The sequence below is a fragment of the Passer domesticus genome, chromosome 3 (genome assembly GCF_036417665.1).
Source record: "Passer domesticus isolate bPasDom1 chromosome 3, bPasDom1.hap1, whole genome shotgun sequence".
Taxonomy (NCBI): Eukaryota; Metazoa; Chordata; class Aves; order Passeriformes; family Passeridae; genus Passer; species Passer domesticus.
The window spans coordinates 12,258,002-12,273,970 of record NC_087476.1 but is presented as its reverse complement, the minus strand read 5'-3'; the positions used below and the strand labels follow the sequence as shown (position 1 = coordinate 12,273,970).

The window sequence follows — 15,969 nt, the reverse complement described above, 5'->3', positions numbered from 1 at the left end:
AGCCAGAGCTGTGAAGCAAACTTTTGGAGCACATCACCTGGTTTGTTATCAGGGCAAAGTAGGTTTTTTTGTGTGCTCCAAGACAGTTCCACCACATGGGTCAGAGACCTGCTTCAAAGATTCCATTCCCCTGATACAAATTAAAAAATGAAGGCAGATACACCCAAATATGTTGCTTAACTATTACTATGGGCCTGCTGTATATGGATGTAAACTCTGCCATGTCACTCTCCCTCATCTCAGACCCAGCCATGCAAAATAATATGCAACTGCATATTATTTTGCCTATGCAAAATAAGCCACATCAGTCCTACCCCCATCACACACATTTCATTTGATGGATAAGAGGGGGTAAATGCAACTCAGATTTCTTCAACTTGACCTGCAGATTGGACATTAAAGAAGTGGGAAATATATGTCTGATGACCTCAGGCTATGTCTATGCTTATGAATAAACCATGCCAAAGATCACAGCTTGGCTCATACCCATACATGTAAGCTCCTCCAAAATCAGGGTCTTCTCAGGTAAAACTCTTGTTTTCTTGTAGTGAAACTGCACATATCTCCTACCCATCTCCTGATTTTTCTTTTTTTGAGAGTTGAATAAAAAGTTTCCTCACAGTCAGACAAATCTCTCTCTTCAAAAGAGTGGCACTGCAGCTTTTTTTCATGGGAATTTGAAATTTCTGAATTTGTTGTCCACTCCAGCAGAGACTGGTGAAAGAGGATGTGATGATGAAATTGTATTTCTGTTTGGGAAGTCAGCATGGTGCACCCATCCCTTATTTCACCATCTCCAAGAAGCAGAATGCAGAGTGCATGAGCACACTTTAAGTCTGCAGCACCTACCACCTGACCTCAGAGACCAATGCATCCAAAATCCTCCATGCTTTGCACAAAACTAGTAAAGTTAAAACCTATTCTGTAGGTTCTTTGTGTGTAGCTTTCCTGGCACTGATGAAGGTGCTGATATCCAGGGGTCCCAGCCATCATCACTTCTAGTGTTGGTAGTCCTGTAGGTGCTATGGACTATTGGGTAAAAATTACACTTTATCCTCAGTTCACACTGAAATCTTCCCTGTCTTCTATTTTTGCCCTTTTTTATATAGTTATATAACTGAAGACCAAAAATAGGAGCCTGTATTTCTACAGACAACATAGTTCTACAGGGTTCAAGGATAAATTGTCTATATTTTGCCTCAGAATGCAGTGCTAGGTAAGTTCACATCCTGTACTTCAATTAATTAGAGATACTCATTAAATAGAGCTATTCTGATTTGTGCCAAATTAGGAGATGTTTTGATATGGAGAAAAAGTTCCTAAAAATTACACACAGCATCCTTGAAGACTGATGAAGTAATGTATGCCTCACCATTGGCAGGGACAGTTTTTTGATTTAACATCTCTGCACATATAAAGTGCCTGTCCAAGGATGCCCTAACAGTGCAAAACAATACTTGTCCTTGGAAATTACCAACTTAGCATGAACATTGTTGCAGACATATCTGTCTATAAAAATTTTTAAAAACCCAGCAAAATAAACAAAAAATCCATATTAATCCAAAATAATTCACTTAAATGAATCTCTTAAAGGAAAAATAATCAGTAATCAGTAGTTCACTTCCAGAAGGAAGGTGTGTATCAAAAGATTTGTGGGTGTCAATTTCTTTTCCCAAGGAAAAAAAGTCATGGCAAATGGACTAGAGGATACTTCCAATACATTTGTAGGTAATAGCAATGTAGAAATCACTGAGAAAGAAACAAAAAAGCTCAGGTACATCTTGCTACTAAAAATGGTGCTGTTTTCCCCTGCTTTCTCTCAGACACGTTCTGGAGTTGACACTGCACGTGGTATATGGGGAAGTGACAATACACCTGGCTCAGAAGAGTGTGTCATTTCAGCCACAGACTTTGTAAAGGCACCTTGCAATTGCACCCCAATAAACACTGAAAACCAGAAACAGAGTTCAAAATCTTGACAAGTGGAAAATTCACTGGAAATAGGATTAAATAGGATAGGAGTAAAGTACTGTACTTAAGAAATACAGATGTCCATTGTAGGTGACTTACAAGATTGCAATTCACCCTTTGAAGTTGGGTTTGGGGTTTTTTTTTTTGGTTTTGTTTTGTTTTTTGGGGTTTTTTATGCCCATGAGGACTTCTTATTGCACCATCTTGATCCCGTACTTCTGTGCTACATGTGTGGGTTTTGGGTTGTCTTTCCAGTTTGGTTATGATCAAGTAGCAGGGCAAAACAGAGAGAAGGCTGTCCCACAAGTCACTGAGCCGATAATAAACCTGCTGCCAATGCTTACTGCACATAACACCTGTAGCAATCCCTGTGTTCCAAGTAATTGTTTCACCTACAGCCACCAGCTTCTGCCTTTTAAAACAAGGCAGGAGACAAAACAAGCAAAAAATCTGCTCTCCCAAGCAAAAATCACAACCTACATGACGTGGTTAGGTGGCTTCACATCTCTCCTGCTGTATATCCAGAATTAAAGCTGACACTGATCTCTCCTGAGTTTTCAAGAAGACCTTACTCAGGTGGAAACCTTGTGGAAGGGTTCAGTTCACCAGAGTTCTCAGCTGCCTCCTCTAGATATCATTCTATCTTTATATGAATTTGCTTTCATAGACAGGCACTCAAAAGCTGTACCTGCACCCTTCTACTCTTCAACAGGATACAAGGAATATTTAATTTCCATACTGCACTGCCCTTGTTATCTTCCCACTATGAATGGAGCAATATTATGTGTAACTAACAGATGAGATTTCTCTTCTTAGGCTTTTACCAGAGGAATAATCATTTATTTTCCTAACTTTTATATGAAAGAAAAAGTTTGTTGGGTTTTTTTTTTTTTTGAGAATTGCCTTCTGATGAGATTTAAACCAATAGAATTACATAAAAATATAAACAATATTCAAAATAAGAGACTTGGGCTCCTCAACCATGTTTACACAGGCATCTGAGTGAGGAAACCCTTGTTCTGAGCCACACACATATCATTCTCCATGGAATGTGGTTTGTAAAAAGCTGTATTTTTCCCTCTTCCAACTCACTCAGAGGCTTTTCTATGGTTTTTTCTGCTTTCCTCTCCTATAGTCCTGTACCAGCCCATTTTCCTCCTTCTATTCTTATTGCTGCTGTGTCCTGATTCTTTGACCTCTTTGCAGGATGTACCAGAGCTCAGATTCCTGCCTTTCAGCAGGAAGACCAGCCTGCAGACCAGAGGAACACACTGCAGGGTCATCCTTGAGGGGCACAGCGAGCTCCTCCGAGCAGATCCTGAGACCCTTGGCTGCTGGCAGCAAAGGGAGCCACAGGGTGGGGAACTCCACGGCTCAGCATTTAGCCAGGGTCAGCTGTACTCACATGCCCCTGGTTTTACTCTACAGCCATACTGAGAAAAAAACCCCAAAACAACAAACAAAACCTAACCAAAAAAATAAGAGATCATAAAATGTATAATACTTAAGTTTGCTGCCAAAACATTGTTCTCAACAGTTTATGCTGAAAAGAGAGGAGTCTTTTCATCCCCAGGTAAGATCAAGCACTGATGTAAGCAAGATAAAGAATGGGTCACAAAATTTTGCTGTTGTTTGGCATCTATGTTTATTAAATCTGTCATTATAACAATTAAATTTTAATTTGTTCTTGTCTTACCTATTTTGACTATCTGCTGATAAATATTATACAGCAGGAATATAGGAGTGAGAGTAACATTTCACCCATATTCAATTATGCTACACTTCACCTTTCTCAGATTATATTTAATTATAATTCATGGCTTTCGCAAACCACTCATAGTTAAAGGGCAGTCAAATAAGGAAGAAAAACAAATGAAATCTCTGACTCCAGGGTATTCACGCAAGCCCTGTTAACCCACTGATTAAATTATCCAGCCCTCCATAATTATTCCTGTTCTGTGAACTGGTAAATAAAGGCAAAATGGTGGCTTTCCTAGTGAGACAAGGAAATCTTATCCATTAATTTCTACTGAAGCTTAAAAAATATTATTGTTAGAATGTTAGTATTTTGCCTTATCAGTCATAAAGTTCAGTCAGGACTATTACATTTCAAATCAATTATGGTGTTCCGGCGGGTACCAGGTACAAGAGATGACATCTAAGTGCTTCACATTTTAGACTCCATGGGAGTAGTTGTATTTCATCAGCTGGCTACATTTTTATTTAATACCACCTAATAATTAACCACTTAATTGAACATTTTCCTTGATACAAATAAACTGATTTTGTTTTTTGTTTAAAGGAATAACTACACAAAAAGTATAATGGAATACAAAACCTGTTGGATGAAGCATTTTTTTCCCCACCCAACAGCTCTGTTTCCTTAAACCACAGTTACCTGGAGTAAGATCCAAAGTGTCCACACAAAAAGGCTACATCACTACTAATAAATGGAACGTGTGCAGTCTCTGGCCAGTGGGCTGACTTGCAGGATGTGGCTACAGCCATGCCCTTGTTCTGCCTCTGCCTCCACAACAACCCAGCCCCAACTGACAGAGCCAAGGCTCCAGCTGTACACAGACCTTTGAGGGTTCTCGGGTCACAGGGCGAGAGCATGGCTGAAGAGGCTCTCAGCCCTCACCCTATGCCCTGTAGAGTGTCTGCATTCCAGAAAGGGGGTTTGTTTACCCTGTCTAGGTTTATCTACACCACATTGTTCTAGCTGCTTACAGTCCATCAGTGTGGGGTAGTATCAAAAGACACATAGGGGCAAATGAACTTGATACTGCTGCTTCTTCTGTGCTTCTTCCTTCTGTTAAGGAAACTGTTTGGACATGGTCTGGCAGTCTGTTATCTATGCAGGCTTGTTTTCACACCCCTACCTGACTTCTAAGGGCAGGCACATGACACCTCCCCTTTGGAAGTAACTACACTCTGTGCTAACCCAGTTCATCAAATTCCTTGCAATGAAGTTCATCAGCCCCAACCTACTTCAAGATATTGCAATTAGGTGAGGCTGGGAAGCAAGGAATCCATATTGAAGGATATTACTTGCAGCATATGAGATCAGCTCAGTTGGTCAGTGCAGGATGCTAATAATACCAAGATTGTGGGTTGATCCCCATATGGGCCATTCACTTAAGAGCTGGGCTTGATGATCCTTGTGGGGCCCTTCCAACTCCAAATATTCTGTGATTCTGTGATATCTCCTACTTGCTGTGGGGTAACACTGAATAAACACTAGCTAATGGACTGAGTAGCAAGTAGCAATACAAAGCTCTTCTGTTACCAGGGTCCTGTTTTCTCCTCTCAGTATTGTGCCACTGGAAGCATAGTTCCTTTCCTTTCTCCATCCATTTTAAGGCTTCCACATTTTTAATATTTTATGTTGAGAAAGTTTATTTCTCTATAAATATCTCCACTTCTATCAATGTAGAAGTAGAGTACCAAGTCAATGCTTATAGAAAACAGTCTCTGTTTTTAAGCATTCCAAAAAGCTGAAGTGCTCTGCAATGTCTCAAGTTCACTGCCTAGTTCTAGAGGCTTTTTGTGGATCTTAAATATTTCCAGGTCTCCCTGTCTCTGGATGTTTGCATTCACCTCTCACGTTCTGATTTCACTGTTTAAAGGGCAAGGAAAGTTTACTGAATGGAAAGACCTTGGAGTCTACAATATCAAACAGCAGAGTGACCTCAAAGGAAAACATATTTCATTAAAAAGAAAAAAGAGTTTCCTTGCAAATCCAGCTTGTTTTACCCACCCAGATCTGCCTTTTTGCTGCCTCTGTGGTGACACATGTTTTATATGAATCTATATTAAGATGAATTTTAGCCTACAAATAACTAGATACAGCTATGCAGTAGGAGGGAATTCCTACAAGATGATGTAAAGTTTTTTAAGCAGTAAAATTAAAAATAGCACATAAAACCTGACCAGTAGATTTGGATTTGAACCAAGGCAACACATTTGGGAAACATTATCAAGTTTATCAGGGCTAACATATCACAGAAAATCTGCTTCTGTTTATATGCCATTTATTATTCATTTTTGACATTTCCCTTTTTTCCTCAACCTTTTTTACCCCTAAGCAAATATATGTTAGACTTAACTGAAATGTGAGATAACGGACTGGTCTCTTAGTTTTCTTTCCCTATAACACAAAAGCAGATCTGAGTAGAAGTAAAATAAAAAAGTTCTATGAAATCTAAGTCCAGGGGAAAAAAGGTTGCCAGAGTAGGACTCGTAATAAGGGAGAAATCTGTCTCACAAAACCCAGAAAAAATAATTGCCTAATAAGATTAAACTCAGGGCCAAATTCTGTTCTTCCCTATGCTGACTTGCATCTCATGATGTATAAATAGCACATAAAAGCCTTTGCTTCATGCAACACACCACATGTGTGATAAAGGCTGGGGTTTTTATGTCTAGAACACTTATATTAATGGGATTATGCCAGCAGAGAGTTCTTTGCCCAGGGTTGGCAGAATACAGTAATCGGAAACTAGAAACAGTTGCAGTTTATAGTAATCAAGTCTAACTCAGGGAAAAATACAACCAATAAAAGCAATTTCACTCTTATTAAACAATCCAGTCCATCAACTTTACTTAAAAAAATTCTCACTCATACCATCACAATAAATTTGAGAATGAGCTGTGTCTTTAACTGCACCTGATCTGATCAAAACACAGGTAATCATTAAAAGTCAGCTTAAAGCTGGTCTAAAGTCAGACAATTTTTCTACTGAATGCAAGCTGAAGCTCAAATTTGAATTATTTTGTAATTTTTTTCCCATCAGTAGTGTGTACATTTCTTGGATTCCAATGCAAAATATTAATATTTTTTGAAAGTTGTTATTGAACAGTGGTTTGTTTCAATGCTGAAATATCCAGCTGAGCTGAATGTTTACTATTCTTTGTTAGGATGAGGAAAAGTTTTGGAGTGGTTTCAGGAGCAAATTTCCTCTGTGTGCTCTAGAATCCATACTTAGACCTTGTTCTATCAGCAAACACTCCTTATATCTCAAAGAAAACAAACACAGCAATGGGCATAAAATGGGAAATATATTTGTTTTAAAATGCAAGCAAATCCCCAGAATATAATAATTTAAACAGATATTATTTATATTTATTGTTTAGTTTTATTTTAGTAAGTGCTGTTGTTTCTAGAATCTATGTGATAAAAAAGCTCTGCAATTTTATGAGTTGTTGCATAGTGTTGCTGATGTAAAAGCTTTGATTATCTATTGAATAGTTCCATTTGAACAATTATTTGTGATTAGAATTAAAAATTACTTGTAATTACAATTAAGATTCTTGTTATTAAGACATACAATGAGTGCAGAATTGCACCCAGACCTTACTAAAGAAATTCTGGGTAACTCTCCACTACTGTGGCAGAGCAAAAAACTTGTGTTTTGGCAAATGTAAGGTAACATGTCTTAAAACGTGGTATTTAGAGGACATTTATTCTAAGTGGATACAGATGGAAGAGACCAGAGAGAGTAAGTCAAAGGAGTTCCTAGTAACCCAGTAAGGTTGAACTGCTGACCCCTGTTGAGGAAATTAGCATTGCTGGTGATGCTGTCAGGTAGCTGAGTGCTACTAGACAGAGAAGATGATTTATAAGCACACATGAAGAAAAAGGTACAACTTGTAAAGTGAAGAAGTTTTGCTTGACCTTTTTAAGGTTTATTTTCAGCTTGGCAATTTGAAAGCTAATGACTCAAACAGACTTTGAATCAGATGCTCAAAGATAAACTAAATTAGAATGAAAACCATGTCATTTATTTTATAATGCTGCTTGTGTTGCCTCCCTCTTGCTTTGCAGAAATCCCAGAACAGGATAGCAACAGATACTGCTCAAAGCAAAAAACTTCCAGATACTGAGAACACTTAGATGCTTTGTTTCCCCTCCTGAAGATGAGTGTAAGAGCTGCCATTTAATCCAAGGTAAAAACACAGGATCTCCACGGGCAACAGTGAAGAGACAGAGAATGGGGCCCATGGGAATCTCATGAGGTTCAACAAAACCAAGTGCAGGGTCAGGGCAACCCCTGGTGTCAATCCAGGCTGAGGGATGAACAGATCCAGAGCAGCCTGGCTGAGGACTTGGGGGTGCTGTGGGTGAGAGGCTGGACATGACCCAGCCATGTGCCCCTTGCAGCCCAGAAAGACAAATGTGTCCTGGGCTCTATTCTAAGCAGCGTGGGCAGCAGGGCAGGGAGGGGATTCTGCCCCCCTGCTCTGCTCTGGTGAGACCCCACCTGCAGGGCTGCACCCAGCCCTGGGTGCCCAGCACAGGAAGGACCTGTTGGAGTGAGTCCAGAGGAGGCCACCAAGATGATTTGAGGGATGGAGTATCTCTTTTGTGAGGAAAAGCTGAGAGAGTTGGGATTGCTCAGCCTGGAAAAGAGAAGGCTCTGGGATGACCCAAATATGGCCTTCCAGCACCTGGGAAGGAGCCACCAAATAGACGGAGTTTTTACAAGAGCCTGAAGTGACAGGACAGGCAGGAATGGCTTCAAACAGAGTAGGTTCAGTTTAGGTATTAGGAAGAAATTATTTAATGTGAAGGTGGTGAGACACTGGAACAGTGTCCAAAGAAGCTGTGGAAGCCCCATCCCTGGCAGGGATGTTCAAGGCCAGGCTGGATGGGGCTCTTGAGCAACCTGGTGTAGCGGGAGGTGTCCCTGAGCACTGCAGAGTGGTCAGAACTGGATGAACTTTAATGTCCCTTCCAGCTCAAACCATTCTATGATTTCTGGGGACAAATCAGTCTACCCTAACACAAAGAACAACGGTCTTTAGAGGTCTTTCTCTCCATAGCCTTTGGAAGACTGCACATGTGGCATAATTTACCACCTAAAGCATTTAAAACCTATGGCTGTTCCAAGTGCTCTGCCTTGAACTATCACATAAGTAAGTCTGTAACACCTGCCACCTGTATTTTCAAGAGGTTTTGTCAGGGAGGATAAAAAAAACAACTGTGCTTCAAACAGCGTATCAGGTTAATATCAGCAAAGTTGTGGCAGAACTGATCTACTTCAAATGCAGGCAAAAATACATTTTCTAATTTTCAAAAGAGAATTAAAAAAAAATTACTGCCATTAAAAAGAAGGTGAGAGGATGGCATTTTAGGAACTCTGATACCAGTATTATGACCATGAATTAGTTTCACTTTGCTCTTAAGATCAGGGAGGTAAATGACCTGACACTGCCATGTCTAGAACGCTAGCTTTTTTTCATTTTTATGCTTTTTGACCCATAAAGTCAATAGAAGATGTCCTAGAATTCTTCCAGCAGAAGTTTCCAATACAATTGTGATACAATTAATGAAAGTCACATACACACAAAACCCCAGGCTGACTTTGGTGAGGCCAAATCTCTGCTGTTTCCTGGGCCTTCTGTTTCATGTGGTAATGTTTCCACTAGTACCTGGCGTGAAAATAATCTGAATTAAATTGAAGCCTGTGCCTTTCAAAGCTAAAACCCACAATGTTTGCTTGTTAGACTGGCTAATTTTTATTAAGTATGGCATTTCAAATTGTACTTGGGGTCAAAGAAAAATATTTTTTTTCCTTCTAATTTAATCAGTATGAAAGAACTGAGGAATCTCCAACTTTCCAACACGAACAGTGATCAGCGTCTTGGGTACCTGTGCCAAACTGTAACAAAATTGTCTTTTCTCAGCTCAGTTACACTGCACCTCTTGATTTAAACTACTCACATACTCAGGCAATATCTGTAACAGTAAACCCTCAGTTTCTATTTGAATAAAACAAAATACAAAAATACTGTTACTTGTTTGAAAAATAATCTTGTCTCAGAAGTAATATTTTTCAACAAAACAATTTAAAGTAATTTTCATGTAGCATACATTTACTTTTGCTGACTCTATTTAACCTTGTAGCATTTTAAACTCTGGTCAATTATATAGCAAATGACAAGAATAAAGAAAAAAAAATTGGTCTTATCTATGTATTTAAATTAATTACAATTGTACAACATACAATCAGAACAGAGGGTCTCAATGGAAACTGAAACCACAGAACAAAAGGAATCTTCAGCTTCAAATTAATAAAGCAAATGCCAATCTGACAGGCTGTGTAAAACAAATGTGGCATTCACTCTGTAGCTTCAAAACACAGCTGCAAACAGGCTAAGTCAGTGGTTACAAAAAAATATCTCATTATATAAGTATCACAGATATAACTATGAATGTATACCTGAATAAGGGGAATTCAAAATTAATGAGAACAAATATGTTCATTTAATTTGATACACGAAGAAAGTCTCCACAAATCCTTTAATTAGTTTGGCTATAGACCACAACTTTTCTTTCCCCAAACTAAAAATTTCCCTAGAGATGTAATACCTGCTTCAGTCTTATACTGATATATTCAGTATCTCAGCAACTAGAACCACATTTACCTGTTCATTAAGTTCATCTAAGAAACCTAATTCAACTCCCCTGTAAGGCACCTTGTTTGGGAAGGTTTCTATTAAAGAACCTTTGAGCTCTGATGCTGCACGTTATTTAGGCCTGAGTTTAATAGTCAAAGTGGCTGTAGTTAAACACAGCCACGTATGCAATACAAAAAAAAATTGCCCAAACAAAACCAAAACCAAACAAAAAGAAAACAAAAACCAAACAATCTCCACCTTACATGAAGTGGATGCTCACAGGAGGACAATGATCACAAGCTGTAAAAGCAATTTTGATTCAAACCACATACAAACAGTTTAACATTTAAGTTCCGGGAGCAATTTTAAAATGTCAAGAGGTATGTCAAGTTCTTAACACCCAAGTTTAATTGTCAACAGCCAAAACACCTACGACAAGAGAGTTATATTAATTCCACCTCCAAATTAACATGTGTTGGAAAATAATGCTTCTTCCTCTTAAACTAGGGAATAGTGCTTGGTTGGCCTGCATTTTAACTGTATATTATTTTCTAGAACACCTACTACATTGTTCATTTTAGCTTTATTTTCAAAGCAGTCAAGCACAGGACATCTCTGCAAGACTATCATATTACGCCATTGATCCTCACAAGGAGAAGACTCAATTTGCTCAGTAATAAGCAACCTGGGTCAAAGGCCACGACTGAGAAAAGACAAAGGACATTGTTTACACCTGGGTCAATCAGAAAGAGCTCTACTGAAGTCCATTGAGTTATACTTGACTCAAATCCATACAAAAAACTTCTGTGTTTGCTGAATCTGGATTATGTAGCAGCCAGGAATTCACATTTATTAGTCTGTAGAGGAAGCACTACAGACTGCTACACTAAAATACTAGTTTGCTATACTGGCTTTTTAACCAAAACTGGGTTTTACTCTCTTACTGGCAATTCAAATTCATGTCACTGCTTCAGCCTGCTCACTTCCACTGCATTACCTAGTGTGCTACACAGTACAAAGTAGTAGATTCTGTAATTTTGGATAAGAGAATTAATCTGAGGCAAAGAAACAGTAATTAGTGTCCTACATTTTAAAGAAAAATAATCAAAACTCCACCTCTTCCAACTATTTGCAACTACAAGCAAACTTTTGGACATGCAAGATGTTGTATTTCTTGACTTTTGATGTTCACAGAACTACACACTTCTAACAGTCCAAAAACATTAAAAGCATATTTCTGACTACACAGTCACAAGATGATTTACAAAAAAAAAAACTTAACTTGGCAATTTTAATTTAGCTTGCTCAGGGATCTGGATGGAAGCATTGCATGGAAGACAACCCCAGAGAGATTTGTCCAGGAGAGCTGCCTTACTATCAAGGACCACCTCATTCAAGCTCAAGAAAGGCCTTTCCTGACAAGCATGAAACCAAGCAAAGATGGCATGGATGGACTTAGGAAAGCCAAGGTCCTTCTGAAGTGAAATTTGGTGAAGGACATGGAAGGTCAGTAACAAAGGGATTTTATAGATATAGCAGCAACAGGAAAGCTACAGAAAACATCTGCCAGCTGCTAAATGGGCTGTGAGATCTGTGACAAAGAATACAGAAAAGATCAAGGAATTCGGCGTCCACTCTGCCTCAGTCTTTTAATGGTAGGATTTGCCTTCAGGAATCCCAGGCCTCTGAAAACAGGAAGTCTGGAACAAGAAAGACTTAACTCTGGGCAGATCAGGGATCAGGGTGGGAACACTTAAGCAAGCCAGACCTACACAATCAGTGGGATCTGATGGGATGCACCATAAATGTGGAGTGAGCTGGCTGATGTCTTGTTTGTCTTGACTTCAAGGCTTCTGGCACTCTGACTTCCTCATAGGCAAAGTGGTGAACTCTGGATGAGATAAGCTGGCAGTGAGGTATACTGAAAACTGGCTGCACCTGAGGCTCAAAGATGTCATCAGCAGCACAAAATGCATCTTGACAGTCACTAGTGGTGTTCCCCTGTGGTTGGTCCTGGGATCAATACTATTTAACACCTTCATAAATGAGCCAGAGGGTGGGGCAGAATGACCCTCAGGAATTTTGCAGCTGATACAAGACTGGGAGGAGCTGTTGATACACCAGATGGTTGTGCTGCCATTCAGAGGGACTTTGACAGACTGAGAAATGGACATCTGTACTGCTTTGGTTCAGATGTGACATGAAAACGTGATGCTCCATTTCCCAAATGGGAACCTACTGAACTGGCACTGCATTGTCACAGGAATATATTGATTACACCAAAACTGCTCAAGAAATAAATTGGGGGAGGGGGAGGACAGATCACTTCAAATGAAGAATTTATGTCCGGCATTGTTTAATTCAGAATAAATGTAAGAATGCAAGCAACTTCATTCATTTATGTCTTACTTCCAGTTCAGATTTAGCTGAAATATAACAGAGAAAGCAACATAGAGAGGTCTTCTTGTTGGTTTGTAAATTTTAGTAGACATGGAAAATGTAAGACAATTTATCTGAGTGATGTGGTCTACCACATAGGTACCAGTAAATGCAGTTTCAGAAGCTATCTTTCATGACAGCCACTCAGTAGCAGCAGAAAGCTTAGAAGTCATAAATTATGTTTCAAACACATTCTATTGTCCAAAGTGACAAATCTTAGTCTTTTAAATTCATACAACCGTAAAACAGTATTTTCTTCCACCACAAAAGTAGCAAAATGTTTAGGGCTCTTCTGAATCAAACTAATCACACTCATTTATGAGCATTCTGAAGCACTTTCATTATGTGGCTTAAATATTTATCATACCACAAACATGTATGCTTATACTACAATGAGACAAAATAAGAAGCATTGACAAAATGGAGATCAATAACTTTGACCATCAGTCTATATAGATCTTGTTCCAAAAGCTATTCATTTGAATTTATCTTACAATTAAATGAATAATCCTCTGGTAACCTTATTGATTATAAACACAACCTGAGATGGCCCACATAGGTCAGGATGACTAATGTGAAAATCTAAAAGTCAAAGAAGGGATTCATGCCCTCAACAGTATCAACAATTCCCCTTGGGCATGATGACAAACAAGTGCTAATATATGTCAGAAAAACACAAGATTTTTAAAGTGATGTGAGATTATACTGTTGTAGCATACAAGTGAAACAAGTGCTTTTAGTACACTTAAAGGTGAACCTACTATATGATCCAAAACTTTAAATGAGGTATTTCTTAACCTGTTTGTTTTGTCACTAAATATAGGGAGTCCCAAAGCTTACTGTACCAAATTTTTTATTATTTCAAACAAACTTCTGTACAAAAACATCAAAGCAGGCCAAGAAATCCTGTGGCTTCGCAAACAGCACATGACAACTCACAGAATGCTTTAAGGTTTACATTTTTATTATACAAGTGACAAATAGTTTTTCTCTGGGCTACTTAAAGATAAGACTTCATTGTTTGACAAAAAATTGCAGGTAAGCATATATTAACTTCAGTTACCAAAGCTCAACAGAATGGCCTGTCATCCACCTAATTTACCTAATTGGAAGTGACTATGAACAAAGCAGGATTTTGCCTAAACATACATTTTTAAATGTCCCCCCCCCCAATTAAAAATAGAGCCTGTAAACAGTGGATTTACTACTGTGAAAATAGTGTAGTCATTGCTTTCAGAAAAAGAAAAAGATGTAACGTGAGTGAGTTCTAACTCTCTCCCCAAGAACAACATAGCAACTGGCTGCTGCACCTGCAGAGGTGTGACATGAATGCTGGAGTTGTGGTGCTGTCCAGCATCAGGACATGCATGACATTGGCACCTGTGGGTTCTGATCATGTCTGAGAAACCTCATGGGGGTTGCTGTGCTCAGAAATAAGCTCTCAAGTTAATCCCTACTCCAGAGAATTTGTGACATTAATACTGTTTAAGGACTGAGTTCAATGACACAGTTTGTAAAAGTGCAGCCGAGTTCCAGCAGACCAAATGCATCTTCAAAGTCTTAAGGTAATGTTTCTAGAAGAGATGTGCATGAAAATTCCAGTGAAAGCACACAAACCCTGATTTATCTATATGGGGAAAAGCAAATACAAATCTGAATCTGTGCACAAGCACTGGAGTTTCCACACATACATGCAAGCAAAGTACACAAAATCAAACACAATTTCTGAACGTGACCTCTGCAAGAATATGTACAACAACTGCAGACCACCCAGTAGACACAGATAACAGAGCATGAGCACTTTGCTGCTTTTGGCAAAGTATTTCTATTCCATTAACTGGAAAATTTACCAGAAAGTAAGAACAAACAACTCAGCAAGGAACTTAACTTCTTGAAGTATCAATCACATCTCAAAAGCCAGTGAAGAGCAGTCAGCTGATAAATATTTCTGTGTTGACTCTGAGTCATCTAATGAAAAACACTACCAGGAACTTAATGGAGTTCCTAAGAACAGATCAGCTCTTCATTTTAAACCATCCCTCGTCTGACGCAGCCGATTTGACACCAGGGAAGTTTGCTACGGAGAAGTGTACTAGTTTAGATCAGCCAAAAAATTACTGGTAGAGCTGTCTGGTAGTTAATGTTCACTGTGATATATTTACACTGACAAACCTTTTCCATTTAAGTCAAGGCATCAGCATTTTCCCTTTCCTTTCTGAATCTAATAAAATTATACAGAGTTTTCAAAATCCATCAATGATCTTTAAGCATATTTTCTGTTTATTTATACAGCATCTGAAAAAGGATATTAATTTCCTCAGTTGTTGAAAGGTGTGGGTTATACTTAATTAAAAAGGTAAAATTACCTGTTTGAAATAAATTTTTGGATGCTAGACAGCACATAGTCCATAAAATTAGGTGGATCTCCACTTATTACAGGAAAGACAATGCATTTTATGAGTGATGAACATTCAGGTATTCTCCTATTCATACTAGATCCCAGAACTGACTGAAAAACTGTGCACATGTTCTTCAAAACATACCAAATGAATTTTGCTTTCTCTTATATTAACTTTCTTCTTCTTTGAAGTTCCTTTTCTGTGGTACCTTTGACATTTCAGTCTGACTTCCATTTTGTCTTCACTACTACTTCTCTGATAGAGAAGGTGTTTAAGGATTAAAATGCAGAGACAAACTGTCTTAACTGAAGTATCTAAGTAAAAAAGTATTTTAAAAGTCAAAAGATAAAGGCTAGAATAAAAACTTAGGTTGCACTATATAAAGTCAGTCAGGTTATGAACAGATTCATATATTTTAGCAATGTGAAGAAAATGGTTATGTAAATACACACAAGTATTAACATCAAACTGTATTAAATTATGTAAACATACACATCTTCTGTGATCAATACAAACATCTACTTGTCTCTGGATACTACTGCAGCATAGCTCGAATTTGTTTTGAAGTAGATTCATCATTCAGGTGTTTTGTAGTGAACCTAAAAATTACAAGGTAAAACAATCATTTATAAAATGAACAGAGATAGGAGAAGTCTGAACTCTTCAGCCTGTTTTTGAAATCAGCACAGCTCAGTTACACAAAGGAGGAACTTACATGTTCCTCCACTGATCACTGGAATTTAACGGGTAAGAATCT

General features: G+C 38.4%; 1 protein-coding gene and 1 long non-coding RNA gene across 15 annotated transcripts in view; one reads left to right on the top strand and one right to left on the bottom strand.

Moving 5' to 3' along the window:
* Positions 1-545: 545 nt before the first annotated feature.
* On the top strand, positions 546-14,370 carry LOC135296009 (uncharacterized). 2 transcript variants are annotated; one of them, XR_010358059.1, is made up of 4 exons: positions 546-1,216; positions 3,178-3,544; positions 7,799-7,920; positions 11,675-14,370. It is a non-coding gene; the product is annotated as an uncharacterized LOC135296009 (long non-coding RNA). The 2 variants fall into 2 exon arrangements; XR_010358058.1 differs by having other exon boundaries at positions 546-3,544.
* The window catches only part of CYRIA (CYFIP related Rac1 interactor A), a 55,955-nt gene continuing 53,635 nt past the window's right edge, over positions 13,650-15,969 (bottom strand). For 12 of the 13 annotated variants that reach the window (XM_064411892.1, XM_064411898.1, XM_064411895.1 and 9 more), the window contains one exon: positions 13,650-15,811. In XM_064411892.1, the coding sequence (XP_064267962.1) occupies positions 15,748-15,811 (64 nt within the window). In that variant the 3' untranslated portion in view covers positions 13,650-15,747. The remainder of the gene's footprint in view (positions 15,812-15,969) is intronic. The other variant, XR_010358052.1, reaches the window with a different exon arrangement.